The sequence below is a fragment of the Hemitrygon akajei genome, chromosome 8 (assembly GCF_048418815.1).
Source record: "Hemitrygon akajei chromosome 8, sHemAka1.3, whole genome shotgun sequence".
NCBI lineage: Eukaryota > Metazoa > Chordata > Chondrichthyes > Myliobatiformes > Dasyatidae > Hemitrygon > Hemitrygon akajei.
In genome coordinates, this window is record NC_133131.1 from 93,207,911 (window position 1) to 93,225,082 (window position 17,172).

Consider the following 17,172-nt stretch of genomic DNA (forward strand, 5'->3'; position numbering starts at 1 on the left):
CTTTGTACAGACATTTCTCCTCTTAGCTTTTAATTCTGCTGTGATGCAGTGTGCCTCTGATCTTCAAAACAAAGTTTGATACAGCTCTTCTTATGTGCATTTGGGTGGTTGCTGTGATTGTTTAGGATCTGATCTGTTTGTGTCCTCTTACAATCAATGGATGTCTCCAAAGTGCCATCTGTGTTTCTACTGACAAGCATGTCCAAGAATGTCAGTTTCCCCTCAATTTCTTTTCCATAGTGAACTCAATATTGACAAACACATCGTTGATTAGTTTATAAAGTTCTTTGTCTGTTTGTGTACTGGATACATCACCAAAGATTGCAGGAAGTGTCTTTCATGCAAGGTATGCAGTTTTAAGCATCCCAGCATCCCAAAGGAAAGGGGAGCAGAACCAGAACAAGCCGTGAAATAATCAGGCATAGCAGTGAGTCATGCCTTGGTACTTAATGGCCTTGCAGGGGCTGGTGATCATGATTGTAAACTTCCTATAGATCCAGTACAAGCAAAGTCTCAGAAGGGTAACAAGACAGTGGTTACTTACGCTTTCCTAGATTAAGAGAGTACAACAGTGTTCAGCACAGCAGATCTCATGAACAAGCTCAAACTCGTCCTTGTTTGAATTTGATCCAATTACATTTGTCTTTGCTCATATTTGTTTTACATGAATTACAGAAGAGTCAAATGATTTTACTGTTGGCTTGTATCAAAGGTTTAAACACATTTTTTTGATTTGGAATTCGGTTAGTTGGAAGCGCGTCACACAGTGTGATACTCCCTCACTTAGCCTCTCAGCATCTTTTAGTTTGTTTTCAACTAGTCACTATAGTTGGGTTTTCCTTGGCATTATACCGTATCTTATGTGCTGGGCCCAGGACATATCATTGATATGTTAACACCCAGGAATTTAGAGCTGCTGACTTTATCTACTCCCTATCTCCCAATGTAGACCTGCACATCTTCATCTTCCTAAAGACAACAAGCAGCTCTTTAGCTTTGCTAGCACTGATTGAGTAGATGTTGTGGCACCACTCAACGAGATGTTCTATCTCACTCCAGTAAGCTGATTCATCATCAACAGTAGTGTGGCTGGTAAATTAGAAGATGGCATTTATGTTGGTATCACCTATGTAAACTTTGGACATTCCTCCTGTTACCATATTCATTCAGGGTTGAGCCAGTGTCACTGGGGTTGTGAGAACAGCTGAACTACCTGCAGTGCTATTGCGCTGCTCAATGCATTACCGATCGTTAGTAGCAGTGATTTGAGATAGTAAATGTCAGTAGGGCGGTTTCCTTTGGATACGAATCAGTTTCTAAAATTTGGTTGTCTCCACCTCAATGGTTTAGTTTTCTTGTAAATTAAAGGCAGCATTGCATGAAAGAACATCAGTATTATGTCCCATTCTCGAATGTGGTCTACTATCTCTCAATAAGAACTGAAATAGGGGAACAGTTAATATATAGTAAAAATCATATTTAAAATGTGTGAATTTTTTTGGAGAGCAATTAAGAGAGAAAATAATTTAATATGGCTAAAGAAGAATTCAAGTTTAGTGGATTATTTGTTTGGTGGGGTTGTGAGTTGAGGAAAGTTGAATAAGGCTAATGAAGATCATGGAGAATTGATTGGTCAATGTACAAGATACATTAAATGATTACCTTTTAACTAAGTAAATTTAGCCAATTAACATCATACTTTATTCCACCTGAAACAGGTAATTGATTATCTTCTGGTATCTATTTCTGTATTTAACTATGATTTATACAGCTGTTTAATTTCATTAATTCTGAGCAATATTACATTATCCAAACATATGGCTAAATGTTTAAAATTAAAAATCTTATTTTAAAACAATGAAAATATGTCAGACTGTTGTTTTTGATTCTTTGTTGTCAGGGAGCACGAGGCTTAAAAGGAGAGCCCGGAATTCCTGGAGAAGAGGTGAGTGCACTTTTGATTTAGTATTGCTTTGGTAAACACGTATAAATGATTGGATGTCTATTTTGTTTATTGGAATTTGTATATCTTTACATCAACGTGAAAAGTTAAACAAATCCGCAGTTTGAGCTGATTCAGTCTCATATCATCACTATATAACCACAGTTCAGATTATCCAAGAACGCTTGACAAGATGCTGTTATTTTTAAAATATTAGCATAAAGACAATTTACCTTTGCTTCATTAATATCATAGTTCTACAATGATTAAATGTAGAGCTATATGAGGGTGTCAGCACAACCTAAATCGGCCAGAACCAAGTTATATCCATTTGAATGTTGCGAGCTGCAGCAGTGAATTATTGGTTCGCAGTTAATCCTCTTTGTTATTTTCCTTCTGGGTAAATATTTTACAACCTGGATGGAAGATTTCAGCTCCAGCCTAAATTTATCATTAGATTTTGGTTTAAAACTCATTAATTTTCAACAAAAGAATCAGACACTTTATTTCTCCCTGTCAGCTTGATCCACTCGTCTGCATCCTAAAGTCTTTGTTCCTGTTATGCATTCATTTTGTATTAGTCTCTAAAGAAAATAGCAATTACTAGAACCAAGCCTTGTAACCTAAAGAGCTTGTGTCAAGTCCAATAAAGTTATGGCTTAATTGCTATACCTAATTATTTTCTTAGTTGTACCTTGATTCCTCTCTCCTTGAGCTACTTCCCAAGGCTCCTATATTCCATATGTAATTTCTCCTACTAACAAAGAACCTTCCTTCTATTCACCCGAAACAACATGATCTTCCTTGTCCAGGCTACTTATGAAGGCTCCTCTCAGTCTCCTCCCAGCTAACAGGAGTCACCTGCCACTCATCACCTGCTACTTATTTAAACCCACCTCTCATCCACAGTACTTGATTCACCCATTGAACCAGCCGGCCTCAACCAGTTGCCTCTAGCCTTCAGTTACTTGGTTGCCTTTGATTTTATTGCCTGTTGTGTTTCATTTCATGACCCCTTATGGTTTATTATTTTGCAGTTTATTATTAAAGTTATCGCTCAGTGGTAAATCGTCTTCACCTCTCTACTTCTGGGTCAAGCCTGCTCTCCATTTCCCGACAGGATGAGCGAGCCAGCGATTGACCCAGCAGTGTTAGCATGCCTACAACAGACCTGACAAATCAACCCATGTCAAGCTTGCTGAGCAATTCAACTTCATCTCCCACCGATCTGGCTCTAAGAACACCAAGGTGGATGCTCTGTCATGACAGTTTGACCCAGGTACAATGGAGATCAGCTCACAGCCCATTGTAGCATCCTTGCAGATCCTCATCTGATCATCTGGGATCTTGAGAAGCAGATTTGCCAGGCCCTACAGCAAGAGCCTGCTTCGGCTAACACAACTGACGTGAAACCTGTTGGCCATGAGCTCTGGGGCATTCCAGAGGGCCCACTCTTCACCCCTCTCTGGCCATCTAGGTGCACAATGGACTTTGAATTTTCTTACATCGGTTCTGGTGGCCCACAATGATTGCAGATTCATGTCAGGTCATTACTGTTTGCTGTCAATGTGCCCTGTCCAGTTCCTCCATCAGAGGCCTTCTGGGCTCTTATGGCCCCATACGGTCTTCCGATGCATGTAGTTCCATATCATCATGGATTTCATCAGAGGTTTGCCACCTTCTGATGGGTCCACGGTGGTCATGACAGTGGTAGACTGGTTCTCCAAGGTGGACCATGTCATTGCCCTCCTCAAACTTCCATCAGCTACTGAGATGGCAGATCTGGTTCTTTAACATGTAGAAGGGTTAGAGGTGGTGAAGCATTGGAGAAACTTCTCCACTTGCTGAGTGGCTATTTCTGACTGCCTGTTGATCTGCAGGTGATAGCCAGAGGACAAACTCACTGAGGTGCAGAGGAGGGAGCAGAAGGCTTGCCAGAAGTGGGAGACAGATTTTAGGCTCCGGTCTGACATGATGTTCTGAGGGAAACTGTGGAGGCAAACGACATGTTCTGCTCTGGGCCAAACTGGCAGACAGAAAGAGATGAAAAGACAAATTTTGATTCCTCAAATGCACTTGGAGAAGTCCGTGTGTTATTGCATCTGGTATTCCTTCTGTACTGATCACCAGTCCAATACCTTTCCATACCTTCTTCATACTTCCCCTTAGTGTTTGCAACTGAAATTTGTCAAATAGCAATAACCATAATTCATGGATTTGTAATGCGTGAATATTAGAACTGATCTTGAAAATGCTATGGTACTCTGACAGATTATTGTAAATCTTTTTGTATTTCCAATAGGGCGATGCTGGGTTCAAAGGAAACAAGGTAGATCATACTTTCATTAATTTCAAGTGTACAATGCTTTACTCTGAACGCAGAGTCTTCCTTCTCATTGGTTTGTTTTCATGGATCTTCAAAACTCTGCAGCAACAAAGCAATTCACTTGAATTGCTGAACAATCCGGAGGGGAGGTAAAAGCCTGTGTGTATCAACATTATTCACTTTGGAGATGTAGAAGTGACCTATTTTAGGAATGAATAGGTAGATAATGATTTGCTGATCATTCTGTTACATGTATGCGGATCTCTCCTCCACAAAAGGTGTTGCATGAAGTTCAAAGAACATGGGTGAAAGTTATAAAGAAATATTTTAGTAGAATATGAAGTATTTTCTATTAAATTTCACTTGAAGTAGGAGTAACCTCTTATTGGTTGATAGCAGGAGGAGGTGGATTATTTAAGGAGGGAAATCTCATTTAAATTAAACTACTGGAAGAGAATTCATGGACACTCATATGAATGTCTAGCAAACTCCTGAAGGAGATGTGGAAGAAAATTTCCAGGAATTTAATTATATTTCAGAAATCTGCTGAATTGTCAATATCTCTCAGAAAATTACATCAAAATAAGCTTGGCAAAGAAGAAGGCAGATAGTGGGGCAGAATAATATGTATGCTTAAAATTCTGAAATGACTTGACAAAGTATATGGAAACAGATTGCTTTTCACTATAAAGGAGTATAGATTCAGAGATAATAGACATTGGACTAAATGTAAGAAATTCGGAATGGAAATCAGAACAAGTTAGTTGTGTGGAGAGAAATGAAAGTTGTGTTGGTGAATTCCGGGGTTTCATGGTAGACTAAAAGATATGGTTCACAGAGGGAATTTAATCTTACAAAACTGAGTGAAATAAATGCTAGTACTATTGACTAGATTTGTTGGTAGCTAGTTTCTATGTTTATTTTGAATATTTAACTTAAAAATAAACCTTCAACCTTTGAAGCAATGAACAACAATGAAAACAAAGGTTATTCAATTGTTCAAAGAGATAAATATTGGCTGGTTTAACATTGTATTCAAATTTTCAAATTGTAGCTCCTTTTTATTATTATTATTCCCTGTGCAGGGCTCGAAAGGAGAATGTGGGTTCCCAGGAATAAAAGGTGAAAGTGTAGGTATCTTTTTACATTGCTGTGATAGCTTTTGAAATGTTTATTTAACCTATTTTCTTTATTAAAAGTTAAGAGCTTGCGTTCAAAAAGTGCCAGTCACAACAGCAATATTGAGTTCCTGTACTGTAATTTCTATAACTCAACAATTTTTCTATAACTTTAATTGCATGTATGAAACTTATTTTAACCTTTGCCTCTCCTCACTCCCTCCACCATCCCCCATCCTTTCCTTGAAGCAACATGCTAACAGGTCCCAGTTCCAAATATATGATCAACACACCTTCCCCGGGAATGACTGAGAATAGGAATTTGTGGTATGGGAATAATGTAGTGAAATTCACATTTTTGGCAGTGCCTTTTCTCAGCCCAAAGCAGATTGCTTAAATAACTGACCATAATTTACACAGTCTAACTCGGAACCCAATGGGAAAATAATTCTATCAGCTGCCATTTAGGTGCCATGTAAATTGAACTTGGGCAGTCATAATCAAAATCTAAGTTCCAAAATTCAGTTTTTTCTAATTTATCACTAGTTATGACCATATTTATAATCATTCTCAGAAGAATCACAGAATAGCTGATGCATAAATTGAAAACTAAAATAATAAAGAATATCATTCTAACACTGAGCTGGAAGTAGATTTTATTTTGGGTGGAATATAGAGAATGGTGCTAAATAATGCTATAACTGAGTGCCTAAGAGTGGAAAAATGTTCTGTATCTCTGATGGCATCCCTTATTTAAATGAGCACTTCAACCAAGTATTGATGGTACTCCAGTACTCAACTAAAATCACTAAAAATAATACAGCTGCATAGCTACGCTGCTATGTGTTTTGCACCCATACTCCAACAGTGACCATGCAGGAAATATGTTGTGGAACACATTTCTATGTTCCCTAATCAAAAGATATGGTAGAAATATTTGGTTCTTAACCAAAGTCTAAAATTTGTTCTAAGTGAGATGATTTTTTCTTATTGTTTTAAAACTAATGCCCTATAATTATTTCATGATTTTAGCCATTTCTTAGATCTATAATCTCCTTATAATATCTCAAAAATTTATCTGATTGCTCTCTTTTGAAGCAACTTGGGACTGACTACTAGATTAATGCACTCTGAATCAATTAGCTGAAGTTTCATGGAAATAGTTAAACAGTATGAAAAGCACAAACTGAGTAATAAATTCTGTATTGAAATGAAATTCAGAACAAATTAGAACACTGCTTATAGCAGTACAGTGCTATAAAACTGTATTAGCTCCTAATAGTTATTGACAGAGGAACAAAATTGGCATTATCTAGTGCAGATAATGGACTGCCTTCATACAATGCTATCAAAGATTCTGTCCTCCAAATCTTCATTTTCATTGTAACATTTACGATGATTGTCAATACCGTCAAATTCTCCATAGTTCTTAACTTGTTGAAGTAGTGAAACAGTTAAAATTTCACTCCCAGCCTTTTCTAACAACTCTAAGACTGAATGCTGGAAACCATAGTGAGCAAAACAATCCTGAATTGTCTTACTACTTATTTCAAGCCAATATTCAGTGATAAAAAAATCACTGCTTTCCGAGCACAAACATGCAACTGATGTTATTTAAAAACTGTTCGCTGTAAGCAATGCATAATGTTTAACAGCCACACATGCATGCAACTGACATGAGCTCGGCAACAGTCTCCTGTCACAATTAAGTGGTGGTGTCACAAATAAATCAATTCGTTATTGTTCTTTGAGTCCTCCCAATGAAATGGCTGCTCTGAGTAACTGATGACCCAAATAACTGTGGGGAGTGGCGAGCACGCACACACGCACGCACGCACACACACACATGCGCACACACACACGCACACACACACGCACGCGCACGCACGTGCGCACACACACACACACACACACCTCTCTTAGAATGTATTTCTAGAATGTTTGGATGTAAAAATAGGTCTATCCTGGTTTGATATTTGAGAAGATTTCTGGTTATTAGTTCTTTGATCACCTACCTAATGCTATATCTGATCCTGTGCTTCAATTTTGTTCTCCTGTTTGATTCCTATATTCTCCGAATATTTGTTTCAACCTTAAGTTTACTCAATAATTGAGTAAGAAAGTACCAATAATTTAGAGTCATAGAGAAGTACTAGTATATTTTGGCTGTCCGTCGATTTTTGATGATGACTGAGGCCTGGGCAAGGTTGCAGTTGCCCAAGCTGCTAGTCTCCCCTCTCCACGCCACCAATGTTGTCCAAGGGAAGGGCATTAGGACCCATACAGCTTGGCACTGGTGTCGTCACAGAGCAATGTGTGGTTAAGTGCCTTGCTCAAGGACACAACATGCAGCCTCAGCTAAGGCTCGTACTAGCGACCTTCAGATCACTAGACTGATGCCTTAATCGCTTGGCCACGTGCCACACCATAGAGAAGTACAGCATAGAAACAGGTGCTTCGGTCCATCTAGTCCATGCTGAAAACAGTTAAATTGCCTCCTCCCAATTACCTGCACCTTGACAAAAACCCTCCATATCCCTACCAACCATGTACCCATCCAAACCTCTTAAATGTTGAAACCAAGCTCATATAGACCACTGTGGAGATGGACTAGCAATCTGTTGATAGTTGCATTAGTCCCAGTGCTACCTAACCCCTTATGGTCTGTCTGAATAGGCCTTTCTTACTACCTGAGTACCTTGTCTGTCCTGTCCTGCGGAGCTCCCTTTTTTTAGGTGGTATAAATCTCGCTAAGAGTCATAGAACATTACATTAAAGACACTGGCCCTTTGGCCCATCCAGTCCATGTCTTGTCCCATGGACCTCCATCCGAACCATAGCCCTCCATATCCCCATCCATGTACCTACTCAAATTGCTCTTAATTGTTGAAATCGACTTTGTGTCCACCACTTGCGCTGGCAGCTCATTGCACACTCTCACGATCCTCTGAGTGAAGAAGTTTCCTCTCATGTTCCCTATAAATTTTACACTTTTAACCCTCAAGCAATAACCTCTGGTTGCAGTTCCACCCAACCTCAGTGGAAAGAACCTGCTTGCATTTACCCTATTTATATCCCTCATAATTTTGTATACCTCTAACAAATGTCCACTCAGTCTTCTATGTTCTAAATACAAACCTAACCTATTCAATCTTTCCTTATGACTCAGGTCCTCCAGACTCGGCAACATTCTTGTAAATTTTCTCTGCACTCTTTCAGCTTTGTTTACATCTTTCCTGTTGGTAGGTGACACAATCCTCCAAATTAGGCCTCATCAATGTCTTATACAATTTCAACATAACATCCCATCTCCTGTACTCGATACATTGATTTATGAAGGTCAATATGCTAAAAGCTTCCTTTACAACCCTATTTACCTGCGACACCAATTTCAATGAATTATGAACCTGTATTCCCAGATCCCTTTGTTCTACCACACTCCTCAGTGCCCTACCATTCACTGTGTAAGACTTGCCCTGGTGGTCCTACCAAAGTGCAAAATCTCACATTTATCTGTATTAAGTTCTATCTGCCATTTTTCAGCCTGCTTTTCCAGATGATACAAATCCCTCTGCAAGCCATGATAGCCTCCTTCACTGTCCACTACAACCCTAATCTTTGTGTCATCTGCAAATCTGCTGATCCAGTTAACCACGTTATCATCCAGATCATTGATATAGATGACAAGCAACAAAGGACCCTGCGCACGCACTGGTCATAGGCCTCCAGTGAGAGAAGCAACCCTCTACTACCACTCTCTGCCTTCTCCCACAAAGCCAATGTCTAATCAAATTTACTAGCGCATCCTCAATGCCAAATGATAGAACCTTCTCGACCAGCCCCCCCATGTGGGACCTTGTCAAATGCCTTACTGAAGTTCATGTAGACAACATCCACTTTTCTGGTAATTTCTTCGAAAAACTCTTGAGATTGGTTAGACATGTCCTACCACGCACAAAGCCATGCTGGCTATCCTTAATCACCCCATGTCTATCCAAATACTTGTCTATCTGGTCTCTTGGAATACTTTCCAATAGCTTTCCCACAAGTGATGTCAGACTCAGTGGCCTATCATTTCCTGGTTTCTGTTTAGAGCCTTTTTAAAGTTTGCTGATACCAAGGTTCCCTACCTATCTATTGGGCCAGTGCTATCTCTTTGCATATTTGCTTTGAAACTAATGGCATTGTAGTCACTAGATGCAAATTGCTCCCCAATACAAACTTCTGTCATCTGCCCAGTCTCAGTTAAAGTATCACGCACTCTCTCATTGAGACTTTTGCATGCTGATGAAGGAAACTTTCCTGAACACATTTGACAAAATCTATCCCATCTAGTTCTTTTAAGTATGGGATAGTTAAAATCACCTACTTTAACAACCTTGTGTTTCTTGCAACAGTCTGTGATCTCTTTACAGATTAGTTCCTCTAAGTATCTGGGACTGTTAAGTGGTCTGTAATAGAGCCACGTAAGCATGGTCATTCTTTTCTTATTTCTCAGTTCCACCCGTAATGCTTCACTAGTCCAGCTCTCTAGTCTGTCCTGACAGAGCACTGCTGTGGCGTTTTCCCTGACTAGTCACACCACCCCTCTCCTTTAATCCCTCCCGCTCTGTCAAATCTAAAACAACAGAACCCAGGAATATTGAGCTGCCAGTCCTGCCCCTCCTGCAACCAAATCACACTAATTCACTAACCGCATCATAATTCCAGGTGGTGATCCATGTCCTGAGCTCATCTGCTTTTCCTATGATACCTCTTGCACTGAGATATGAGTTCAGGACAGTAGTCACACCATGCTCATCCTATTGATTCCTGACTTTGTCTGAGGTCTTATCAGCATCTGCCTCCACACTAACATCACCACTAACTGTTCTGGCACTCTGGTTTCCATCCCCCTGCAACTCTAGTTTAAACCCCACCATGCAGCATTAACAAACCTTCCCACTAGGATATTAGTCCCCATCCAGTTCATGTGTAAACTGTCCATTCTGTCCAGGTCCCACCTTCACTGAAAGAGAGTCCAATGATTCAACAATCTTATGAGACCCTAAGATTTAGGAGCAGAAGTAGGCCATTCGAGTCTGCTCCACCATTCAATCATGGGCTGATCCACTTCATCCAGTCATCCCACTCCCCTGCTTACACCCCATACCCTTTGATGCCCTGGCTAATCAAGAACCTATCTATCTCTGCCTTAAATACTCCCAATGACTTGGCCTCCACAGCCGCTCATGGCAACAAATTCCACAGATTTACCACCCTCTGACTAAAGTAATTTCTTTGCATCTCAGTTCTAAAAGGACATCCTTCAATCCTGAAGTCATGCCCTCTTGTCCTAGAATCCCCTACCATGAGAAATAACTTTGCCATATCTAATCTGTTCAGGCCTTTTAACATTTGGAATGTTTCTATGAGATCCCCTCTCATTCTCCTGAACTCCAGGGAATACAGCCCAAGAGCTGCCAGATGTTCCTCATATGGTAACTCTTTCATTCCTGGAATTATTCCCATGTATCTTCTCTGAACCCGCCCCAATGTCAGTATATCCTTTCTAAAATAAGGAGCCCAAAACTGCACACAATACTCCAAGTGTGATCTCACGAATACCTGATAGAGCCTCAACATCACCTCCTGACTCTTATATTCTATACCTCTAGAAATGAATGCCAACATTGCATTCGCCTTCTTCACCACCGACTCAACCTGGAGATTAACATTTAGGGTATCTTGCACAAGGACTTCCAAGTCTCTTTGCATCTCTGCATTTTGAATTCTCTCCCCATCTAAATAATAGTCTGCCTGTTTATTTCTTCCACCAAAGTGCATGACCATACACTTTCCAACACTGTATTTCATTTGTCACTCCTTTGCCCATTCCCCTAAATGATCTAAGTCTCTCTGCAGGCTCTCTGTTTTCTCCACACTACCCACTCTTCCACCTATCTTTGTATCATTGGCAAATTTAGCCACAAATCCCTTAATACCGTCGTCCAAATCATTCACATACATCGTAAAAAGTAACGGTTCCAACACCGATCCCTGTGGAACTCCATTGGTAACTGGCAGCCAGCCAGAATAGGGTCCCTTTATTCCCACTCTCTGTTTTCTGCCGACCAACCAAAGCTCCACCCACGCTAGTAACTTTCCTGTAATTCCATGGACTCTTATCTTGCCAAGCAGCCTCATGTGCGGCATCTTGTCAAAGGCTTTCTGAAAATCCAAGTACACCATGTCTACTGCATCTCCTTTGTCTAACCTCCTTGTAATTTACTCAAAGAATTGCAATACGTTGGTCAGGCAGGATCTTCCTTTCAGGAAACCATGCTGACTTGTCATGTGCCTCCAGATACGTCATAATCTCATCCCTAACAATTGATTCTAACAACTTCCCAACCACTGATGTCAGGCTAACAGGTCTATAGTTTCCTTTCTGCTGCCTCCCACCCTTCTTGAATAGTGGAGTACCATTTACAATTTTCCAGTCATCTGGTACAATGCCAGAATCTATCAATTCTTGAAAGATCATCGTTAACGCCTCTGCAATCTCTCCAGCTACTTCCTTCAGAACCCGAGGGTGCATTCCATTAGGTCCAGGAGATTTATCCAAACTCAGACAATTAAGCTTCCTGAGGACCTCCTCAGTTGTAATTTTCACTGCATAAACCCCATTTCCCTGACACTCTTGAATGTCCGGTATACTTCAGACGTCTTCCACTGTGAAGACGGATGCAAAATATGCATTCAGTTCCTCTGCCTTCTCTGCATCTTTCATTACAATATTTAGTGTCATTTAGTATAGGTCCTATATCCAACCTCGACTCTCTTTTACCTGTTATATACTTAAAAAAGCTTTTAATATCTTCTTTGATATTAGTCACCAGCTTCCTGTCATAATTAATTTTTTCTTTCCGAATGACCTTCTTAGTTTCCTTCTGCAAGTTTTAAAAGCTCCCATTCCTCTATCTTCCCACTAACTCTGGCTTCTCTTTTGCTTTTACTTTGACTCTGACTTCACTTGTCAGCCACGGTAGTGTACTTCTTCCCTTTGAAAATTTCTTCTTATTTGGAATATATCTGTCTTGCACTTCCCTCATTTTTCGCAGAAACTCCAGCCATTGCTGCTCTGCTGTCCTTCCTGCAAATGTCCCTTTCTAGTCAACTTCAGCCAGTTCCCCTCTCGTGCCATTGAAATTTCCTTTATTCCACTGAAATGCCGACACATTAGATTTTCCCTCTCAAATTTCAAACTGAACTCGGTCATATTGTGATCACTGTTCCCTAAGCGTTCCTTAACTTTAAGCTGTCTTAACACCTCCTGATCATTGCACAACACCAAATCCAGCACAGCCAATCCCCTAGTGGGCTCAGCAACAAGCTGTTCTGAAAAGCCATCCCTTCGACATTCTACAAGTTCTCTCTCTTGAGGTCCAGTACTGGCCTGGTTTTCCCAATTCACTTCCATGTTAAAATCCCCAGTGATTATCATGACATTGCCTTTCTGACATATGTGCCTTTTCTATCTCCTGCTGTAATTTGTAATCCACATCCCGGCTGCTGTTTGGAGGGGGGTATACAACTGCCATTAGGGTCCTTTTACCCTTGCCATTTCTTAACTCAACCCATACAGACCCTACACCTTCTAATCCTATGTCATCTCTTTCCAATGATTTAATATTATTTCTTAAATGCAGAGCCACACCGCTCCCTCTGCCAACTAACCTATCTTTGCGATACACTGTATATCCTCGGATGTTCAGCTCCCAATGGCAGCCATCGTTTAGCCAAGTTTCAGAGATGGCCACAATGTCATACTTGCCAATCTGTAGCTGAATTTCAAGATAGTCCATTTTATTTCTTATGCTACGTGAATTCAAATACAACACTCACAGTCCAGTATTTGTTGCTTTCTGTTTTAAGTGCACCATGCCTCTATTGTCCTGTAATTCATGCCACTGGCTTTGATTAAGCCTCACCTCTTGTCTGTTCTATCTACATTTGTATAATCTCTGTTGCATGCTATCTTTGACTTATTTCTGTTATCCTCTTCCTCAGCCCTATCACTCCGGTTCCCATCCCCCTGCCAAATTAGTTTAAACCCTCCCTAACAGCTCTATTAAATGTACCTGCTAGGATACTGGACCCCTTTGGGTTCAGGTGTAACCCGTCCTTTTTGTACAGGTCGTACCTCCCCCAGAAAAATCCCAGTGATCCAGGAATCTGAAGCCCTGCCCCTGACACCAGTCTCTCAGCCACGCATTAATACACCTGATCATGCTATTCTTGCACTCACTAGCACGTGGCACAGGCAGCAATCCCGAGATTACTACCCTTGAGGTCCTGCTTTTAAGCTTCCTACCTAACTCCATGAATTCTTTCTTCAGGACCTCGTCCCTTTTTCTACCTATGTCATTGGTACCAACATGTAACAAGACTTCTGGCTGGTCACCCTCTCCCTTCAGAATACTCTGTACCTGATCCGAGACATCCCGTACCCTGGCACCTGGGAAGCAACATACCAAACGGGTATCTCTATCAGGCTGACAGAACCTCTTGTCTGTTCCCCTCACTATGGAATCCCCTATCACTACGGCATTTCTCATCTTCCTCTTTCCCTTCTACACCAGGGAACCAGGCTCAGTGCCAGAGACCCGATCGCTATGGTCGTTCTCTGTCAGGTCATCCCCCTCAACTGTATCTGAAACAAGATAACAATTATTGGGGGGGGGGGGGGATGGCCACAGGGGTGCGCTTTATCATCTGAACTCTTTCCCTCGTTTCCCTGACTGTCAGCCACTTATCTGACTCCTGCAGCCTTGGGGTGACTAGCTCCCTGTAGCTCCTCTCTATCTCCTGTTCACTCTCCCTAATAAGCTGTAGGTCGTCGAACCGCAGCTCCAGATCCCTAACACAGTCTCTCAGGAGCTGCATCTCGGTGCACCTGGCTCAGATGTGGCCATCTGGGAGACTGGAAGATTCCCTAGACTCCCATATCCGACACCCAGAGCAAAGTACTAACCCTACCGACATGCTCTCTATCCCTCAAAAACCTCCTACACCAACTCCTTAACCATGTATTAAACTGTATAATCTTCCTAGTTCTGGCCTCTCCAGCATGTGGCATGGGTAGCAATCCAGACATTGCAAGCCTGGAAGTCCTGCCTTTAACTTAGCACATAAGTCCCTGAACTCCCTATGCAGAACCTTATCACTTGTCCTACCCATGTCATTGGTACCTACATGGACCACGATTTCTGGCTGTTTCTTAAGTGAGAGAGTGAACAGCCAGAAGTCATGGCTGAGGACTCGTTCCGAGTTATCCTGGACCCCGGAGGCAACATACCATCTGGGAATCTCATCCTCACCCATAGATCCTCCTGTCCATTCTCCTAACTAATGAATCCTCTATCACTACAGCATGTCCCTTCACCCACTCCCCTTCCCTTCTGAGTCATGGAGGCAGACTCAGAGCCCAAAGCCCGACCACTGTGACTTTCCTCTGTTAGGTCAAATCCCAACCCCCTCCCCCCCCACAAATGGTATCCAAAGTGATATACTTGTTGTTGAGGGGGATGGCCACAGGGCTGCTTGCACTGGCACCTTAATTCCTTTCTCCTTCCTGACTGTCACCCAGTTTCCTGTGTCCTGCGCCTTAGGTGTAACTACCTCTATCTGTCCTATCTATTACTCATTCAGCCTCCTGAATGATCAGAAGTTCATCCAGTTCCAGCTCCAACTCCTTAACACAGTTTGTTAGAAGCTGCAGCTGAATGCATTCTTGCAGTTGTAGTGGTCAGGGACACTGGAGGTCTCCCTGCCTTCCCACATCCCACAAGAGGAGCATTCCACTGTATCTCCACTGTCCTAGCTGAGCAGTTAAAAGGAAGGGATGGAAAATAAACTTAACCTAGAGCTTTTCTTTGCTTTCTCTGACTGGAGCCTCGAAGATCTAAAGCCTCAAGATCACCACTCTGACTCCGTCCACTCAGACAACGGCCGCTGCATTTGCCCCTGCCTTCCTTTAATTTGCTCTTGCTAATCAATCTCAAACATGGATTGGTCGCTGGCTAAAGCTCTATTAGTCTGCCGTGACCTGCTGCTGCCTCTTCCTCCTCTGGCATTGGACCCAAGTGAAATCTCCTCCTCTCAAACTTCTGATGTCCAGACATTGGTTGCTGGTCAAAGCTCAGTTTCAAATCATCTACAGTACATAAAGAAATTGCTTGTCATTTTATACATGGGTGGTTGACCTCTGCCTTGTGATTATCCTCCAAATCCTACAAGGAGAAAACAGCTTCTCTGTTTCTATCCTGTCAGCCCATCTCAGAATCATACGTTTCTGATTCTTCTGAATTTTTCTTTATTGGACTAGTATGTTATCCCTAGCTGCTACCTCCACCTACTTACTGAAGAAACACACCTACTTTTATGGATGAGTATTTACTATTTCATCATCATTTTAAAACACTTGTGTGTTTTTCTCTTCTTACCAAAGTGCAGCACTTCACATTTCCCCTCACAGAATAGAAAAATGTTGAACAGAGTAAATAACCTGCAAACTTCAATGAAACTTAACATGCTTCTGCTTTCTTAAGCTCAAAATGATGGCACTAATTTAGAATGCACTGTTTAATTTTTGCATTCCTTTCCAAGCAGTTCACACATGCTTTGGGTATTGACAGTTCATCAAGTATGATCTCTAATTAATATATTTGCCTGTGAAGCTTACTGATGTTGTCATTGTTCTTCTAGGGTCCTGAAGGGCCACCAGGTCCAAATGGACAAAGAGGACCACCGGTAAGGGAACATTCATGATATGTCAGTTCCCAGTTTCAAACACAACAATCAAATTAATTATATTTATTCATTATGGCTGTGTTTGTAATTTTGATAATACTTTTATTTTCATTATTGATGAAGAATTAATAGGTATCTTAAGTAATGGGATCTCTCCCCACCATCTTATTGGAAATATCAGAGACTACATTGCATCTAGGTCAGGACAGGGACAATGAGCAAGCTGCACTCCATAAATGTGATGACGATCACAGGTTGGATTAGGCTCATAATTCAGTCTCTTCATTTTTGGGAATTCCTTGGTGAGTAGAAATTAGTTTTGATTTTCAAGACAAAGTTTAAAATAAGATGGAAATGAGTGAAGTATTTAAGTGATTCTTTAACCTGCCATTTCCTCAGGCTTCCTATTATTTCTAAGTAAAAGAGACTAGTATAGTCTGACTGTTTCATATAACCCATTCTAATCTTCATCAAGATCCTAGTTAATCTTGTCTTGGCCCCAAATGTACTTTCCACTTGATTCCTTATCACACTTCACTGTTCTCCAATTATCTGTCAATCTCCACTTCAGTGACGCAGGCTATAGAGCTCTCCGAGTCAGACAATTCAAAACAGTCATGGGACTTACATGAGAATGAATTCTCCCTCATTTTAAAATGGTCAAGACTTTTTTCAAAAAAATGTGCCTACTTCTGGATCTCCACATAAGGGGAAAATCCTTATGATGACAAGGCCCTTCAGAATCAAACATATTTCAACAACATTAATGGTTCAATGGGAGATGGAGCTTTACACTATTTTGCCATTTTATGAATCATTTGTTATTAATCCAGAGAGGAAGATGAGGAAGGTATCTCCTTGAAGAAATAATTTTTTTTGGAATCAAATTAAGCCATTTCTTTCTATGCTCAAAATTGTATTCAAGGGTGAAGTCATTAACTGCAAGGTCCCCATCAGATAAACACAAAAAAGATAGTTAGTGGCTGTTTTGT

At 41.0% G+C, this 17,172-nt stretch overlaps 1 protein-coding gene across 1 annotated transcript in view; it reads left to right on the top strand.

Moving 5' to 3' along the window:
• Positions 1 to 17,172, top strand: part of LOC140732532 (collagen alpha-1(XXVIII) chain-like) — a 63,100-nt gene that overhangs the window by 24,919 nt on the left and 21,009 nt on the right. The window contains exons 7-10 of the mRNA XM_073055301.1: positions 1,901 to 1,945; positions 4,245 to 4,271; positions 5,354 to 5,398; positions 16,136 to 16,180. Coding sequence (XP_072911402.1) covers positions 1,901 to 1,945; positions 4,245 to 4,271; positions 5,354 to 5,398; positions 16,136 to 16,180 — 162 coding nt within the window. The remainder of the gene's footprint in view (positions 1 to 1,900; positions 1,946 to 4,244; positions 4,272 to 5,353; positions 5,399 to 16,135; positions 16,181 to 17,172) is intronic.